Source organism: Eubalaena glacialis, chromosome 4 (assembly GCF_028564815.1).
Source record: "Eubalaena glacialis isolate mEubGla1 chromosome 4, mEubGla1.1.hap2.+ XY, whole genome shotgun sequence".
In the NCBI taxonomy this organism is placed as follows: domain Eukaryota; kingdom Metazoa; phylum Chordata; class Mammalia; order Artiodactyla; family Balaenidae; genus Eubalaena; species Eubalaena glacialis.
The window spans coordinates 4,278,124-4,284,123 of record NC_083719.1 but is presented as its reverse complement, the minus strand read 5'-3'; the positions used below and the strand labels follow the sequence as shown (position 1 = coordinate 4,284,123).

General features: G+C 42.5%; 1 protein-coding gene across 1 annotated transcript in view; it reads right to left on the bottom strand.

The window, feature by feature from the left end:
• Positions 1 to 271: 271 nt before the first annotated feature.
• Positions 272 to 6,000, bottom strand: part of ICE1 (interactor of little elongation complex ELL subunit 1) — a 57,912-nt gene continuing 52,183 nt past the window's right edge. The window contains exons 18-19 of the mRNA XM_061189112.1: positions 4,594 to 4,692; positions 272 to 1,303 (exon numbers count right to left, since the gene is read on the bottom strand). Of these exons, the coding sequence (XP_061045095.1) occupies positions 1,122 to 1,303; positions 4,594 to 4,692 (281 nt within the window). The 3' untranslated portion in view covers positions 272 to 1,121. The remainder of the gene's footprint in view (positions 1,304 to 4,593; positions 4,693 to 6,000) is intronic.

Here is a 6,000-nt window from a genome sequence, read left to right as displayed (position 1 = left end):
TGATTTTTAAAAGGTAGCAACTGTAGCTAAACAAAGACATCCAATACTGAGGGCCAACCAGCACTTACGTGGTATCTGCTCTCACCAAGAGCACCCGGGAGAGCACCCAAACCCGATCACACCCGGGCAATCGACCGCGCCTCCGCCCAGGAAGGAGGTCCCTCTGGCAGGCCGCCTCCTCTGTCTTTGGTTGGCACTGACTATTTGCCTCATCTTTGGTTGGAGCAGAAGTAAGGCCAAGTGTCACTCTTTACTGATCAGGACAATCGTGTGCATGGCTTACTTTTATTTTTTATTATAAAAAACACATACAAGAGTTTTAAGAAATGATGAATATAAGACAAATCAGGACCACGGTGAGTTATTAAACCCATTTCCTATGTACAAATACTAAAATTCCGAAAGTGGAATATCATCAAATGTGAGACACATTATAGGCTGTCCATATATACACGGCACATGCAGAGACCTGCCCGCACTCGGCTGCGTCTGTATGTACACGGCGAGGTACAAACACCCGCGGCGACCTCTATCCTCAGCTCTCCTTTTCCTGATACATAGTTAAATATTTGCAAGGAACTTTAGAGATCTGAAGAAATGCATTAAAGTAAGTTCTAAAGGCTCTCCCTGTTTATTTACTCTGATCAGCTGCACTCTATACCTTGAGAGGAACTCTGTAGCCCACTTCCAGCTAAGACAGTGGAAGAGTCTTCGAGTAGCACTGCTTTGGCCTCCTCATCTTTTCCTAGTCAGTCATTTGGGCGCAAAGTCCAAAATTGGCTCAGGAACCAAATCAATGTTTTTACATTAAATTCATTACAAAATGCCACTCAATTTTTAAAAGCGACTAAAAGGACACTTTCTGCAGCAAAAAAGGGCTAAGTTCAAGTTTCTGTTGTTTGACCAAGACACAACAAATTACAATCCATGTCATGTGATCACAGCAGCCATAAGTGAAATGTGTGCGGTTTAGGGAAAGCAGCCCCTGCTTCCTCCTCCGCCCCCAGCACTTGTATCTCCCTGACGTCTCTCTCTGGAACCCCGGTCTGCACCCTGGAAGCTGATGATCTGTCTCCACTCGAGCAGCGGGAAGGCACTTCTCCGGGCACAGCACGGGGCCGTCAGCCACGCTCCTCCGTACACAGAGTGCTGACCTCCTCCAGGGAGCTGAGCACCGCGGAGGGGATGCGGCGAGAGGTCTCCGTGCGCCAGGCTTCCAGGATCTTGGAGATCTCCGCTGGGTTGCTGGGACTCAAGTCACACAGAGCGTACACGGCTGCCAGCTGGATACCCCACGGTATGTCTGAAAAGAATTTCCACATCAGTCATCACACAAGAAAATCTTCGTTATGCAAAACGTTCATGCTGTTGATCTAATAAAATACTATTCAACAAATACTTTCTTCCAGCAATGAAAAGTAAATATTAAAAAAAAAAAAAACCACAATGAAAAAGTTCATTTAAATCCCTTCTGCAAATGGAAAACAAAAACAAAGCCAAACGCTGCACAGCTCTCTACAGGTTCCTGGCGCTGCCTGTACCCAGAGGACGGCGAGCCGGAGTAGGGGCACAGGGCCTGAAGCGTCCGCCCTCTCATGATCAGTGCTAAGCTTTCCAAAGTGGTCCTGGAAGGATCACACCCTCACGTTTAAGTTTTAGTAAAATGTGGATCCCAAAGCATTTGTCAAATAAATGACTCCATTATACCCCCTGGAAGTGTTTATGAGTGGACTTTGGAAATGAAAAACATGATGAAATGAGAGCAAGTGAAAAACTAGTTTTTAGTATGTAGTATAGCATATACTATGCTCTTACACACTAGATTATAGTATATGACTATTGATCATGGCATTTAATTGTAGACTATAACTAGGTTAGAGATTACGGTGTATTAGAGTTCTCATTAAGTATAAGTTTATTTAGGAGTTATTTAATTCAAATTTAATTTAGTTCAATTTTAGTTAAATTCACTTCAATCATTTAGTTAAAAAATTTAGGAGTTATTTCATTAAAACTTATTATTAACTATATACTGTTAGTGATGCAATGCCCAATAGGGCAAACTACTACTATTTAAAAATAAATATCACAAAACCCACACATTCAAATGTTAATGCTGTAGATGTAGATAGTACTACAGCAGCTTTAAAATTACATTCCCCGGGCTTCCCTGGTGGTGCAGTGGTTAACAATCCGCCTGCTGATGCAGGGGACACGGGTTCGATCCCTGGTCTGGGAAGATCCCACATGCTGCAGAGCCACTAAGCCCATGAGCCACAACTACTGAGCCTGTGTTCTAGAGCCCGCGAGTCACAACTACTGAGCCCGCAAGACACGGCTACTGAAGCCCTAGACACGGAAGACAACCTACACGTTAAGATCATCTCGGATGTAAATTTCAGATGTCACCGTGTTTCCGATGGAAACTGTGTAACTGCATTACTCCTTTTTTTTGTTTTAATTTTTTTTAATTGGAGTAAAATCACTTTACAATGTTGTGTTAGTTTCTGCTGTACAATGAAGTGAGTCAGCTATATGTATACATGTATCCCCTCCCTCCTGGACCTCCCTCCCACCCCCTCTTTACACCCATCTAGGTCATCACAGAGCACCGAGCTGAGCTTCCTGTGCTTTATAGAGTGTTCCCACTAGCTATTTTATACATGGTAGTGTATATATGTCATTCCTAATCTCCCAATTTGTCCCACCCTCTCCTTCCCCCCATGTCCACATGTCCGTTCTCTACGTCTGCGTCTCTATTCTGCCCTGCAAATAGGTTCATCTGTACCATTTTTCTGGATTCCGTATATATGCATTAATATATGACATTTGTTTTTCTCCTTCTGACTTACTTCACTCTGTATGACAGACTCTAGGTCCATCTACATCTCTACAAACGACCCATTTTCGTTCGTTTTCATGGCTAATATTCCATTGTATACATATACATGTACCACATCTTCTTTATCCATTTGTCTGTCATTGGACATTTACGTTGTTCCATGTCCTGGCTATTGTAAATAGTGCTGCAATGAACACTGGGGTGTCTTTTTGAATTATGGTTTTCTCTGGGTATAAGCCCAGTAGTGGGATTGCTGGGTTGTATGGTAGTTCTATTTTTAGTTTTTTAAGGAACCTCCATATTGTTTCTCCATAGTGGCTGTATCAATTTACATTCCCACCAACAGTGCAAGAGGGTTCCCTTTTCTCCACACCCTCTCTAGCATTTACTGTTTGTAGATTTTTGATGATGGCCATTCTGACCAGTGTGAGGTGATACCTCATTGTAGTTTTGATTTGCATTTCTCTAATAATTAGTGATGTTGAGCATCCTTTCATGTGCCCCTTGGTCATCTGTATGTCCTCCTTGGAGAGATGTCTATTTAGGTCTTCTGCCCGTTTTTTGATTGGGTTGTTTTTTTGATATTGAGCTGCATGAGCTGTTTGTATATTTTGGAGATTAATCTTTTGTCTGTTGCTTCATTTGCAAATATTTTCTCCCATTCTGAGGGTTGTCTTTTTGTCTTGTTTATGGTTTCCTTTGCTGTGCAAAAGTTTTTAAGTTTAATTAGGTCCCATTTGTTTATTTTTGTTCTTATTTTCATTACTCCAGGGGGTGGGTCAAAAAAGATCTTGCTGTGGTTTATGTTTATGTCAAAGAGTGTTTTTCCTATATTTTCCTCTAACAGTTTTATAGTGTCCGGTCTTACATTTAGAACAAAAAATTTTACAATTTGTATGGAAACACAAAAGACTGTGAACAGCCAAAGCAATCTTGAGAAAAAAATGGAGCTGGAGGAATCAGGCTCCCCAACTTCAGACTATGCAACAAAGCTACAGTAATCAAGACAGTATGATACTGGCACAAAAACAGAAATATAGATCAATGGTACAGGATAGAAAGCCCAGAGATAAATCCACACACATATGGTCACCTTATTTCTGAAAAAGGATGCATCACTCCTTGATTGCATAACATTCAAATAAAAATGAGACTCATCGCTTCAAAGGGTTACTTTTGAGTTTTAATCTCTTCCCACAAAGGAATAAGAATATAAAATTACATGCTCTGAGGTATACAAATGAAAAGGAAACCACTACTATGAAGACCGGCTCACAAAAAGCCTCCAGTTTCCAAGTTCTCTGGGGATGCTAAGTACTCAGTGATACCCAGGCCACACTGGGGTCGCTGCTTCACAAGTGTGACCACACTTGGTCATCACGACACAACTTCAGCCGGGCCTCTGCAGGCAGCTGAGGTTGAGTCACTGGTCGGAGGTCACAGGGCAGCATGAAGATAGTACCGACAGTTTCTGAGACAGAACGTCAGCACCAGGACGACAAGAGAGTTTCCTCTTACTTAGGGATGCGCTGCCCAACAGGGCAAGTGTCTACCCACTGAAACAACAGGAAACCCACACACATTCAAATGCCAGTGCTGAGAACACCGGCAGAGTGTGGCTTCATGATCAAACTCCTCACCCCCAAGCACTGAGAGATGCACAGAGCACGGCACGTAGTAAGAACTCAAAACAGATTTAATAAGAGGAATGCAAATGATTTAAAAATAATTATAATCAACAGAAGTTTTACCTTCATCCTGGGCATGCTGTATAAACATACCAATAACGGCACTAATATTTTTCACAGCTGATGGAAACCCTTCCTTCAAACCCAACTGGCCTAAACGACCTAGGGAAAAACAAAACAAAAAAAAACCAAAATGTAAACAATCTGTGGTTAAATGTTAACTTTTCATAAGAATTTAAAACTTACGTTTTTTTTCGTTTAACACGTACATTAAGCTTCAGGATCCTGAACTGAAGTTAGATGGGTACCTATTCTTAAATGAAAACAAATTAAACAGTAAAGCATCAGGACTCAATACAGCACCATCCGTCCCGGGGTGGGGGGCTGTTCTGACTGAATGATTCGTCATCTCTTCTGTTACTCACACATACAGATGATAACACAGATACACGATGTGTCGCTTTCCCAGTAATCATATAATAAATGGGGTTTAGCAGAATGAATGGTTTTAGCAGGCTCAGAGTGAAATGACTAACTTCTATGGGTTAACGGACTAAATGTAAGACACAGTTTGCTGTTACAACGTAGTTGTCTAACACAACCTCCGTTCTCACGTAGAGCAGCAGCTCCCAAGTGCACTCTACTAAACCCCCGGGGTCCTCAAGGTCAAAACTGTGCTTTCCCAACGACACTAAGAAGTGATGTGCTTTCCTTCCAGTGCTGAGACGTGGCCTGACAGTGCAAAGGCAGTGGCCATCAAACTAGTGGACCCTCAGCACCAGTCAGAGCAGTGACATGGAGGTCACTCTCCATGGCCAGGAGCTCACAGTCGGAAAAGCTAACTCACTCAGAATGTCCTTCATGAAACGGTAACAATGATTCTTATGAAATCTAGACCCCTAAGCACACGGCTCTGCGATCTTCCGCGGACGGGACAGGAAGGGCACGTGAAGCACACCCCTGGCACCTCGGCATCCCAACTCTCTCCAGGAAAAGCACCTGTGCAGCTGCTTCAGCTGGGAGGGGAACTGGGTGCTTTCTCCACCCACTTTTCACTGAAAGAACCACTGACAAACTATGGCTATTTAGACCGAGACAGACATTTTCTCAAAAATGAGTAAAGTGAACCTGTCACTGCAAGGAAATTTATCATTGTTGTCAATGATAAAATTTGAGCTCTTAAGCAAAATTAGAATTTTGGAAAAACTTCCATCGCCTACCCTAAGCCTGACAGCTTCAAATACTCCAGATTTCTCTGATGAGATCAGTGATGATATTAATGTCTGTTTTCTTGATATTGTTGACATTTGGAAGATCTGTACAAATCAGTATTTTCCAAGTGAGCAGTACATGTTACAAAATCATGAATGGGCAAAAGATCCCTTCAACAAGGCAGGTGGACCCAGGGACTTTGGTGCAACAGAGAAGCAAAGTTCACGGATGAGGTTTCAGATCTCCCACTGCAACTAG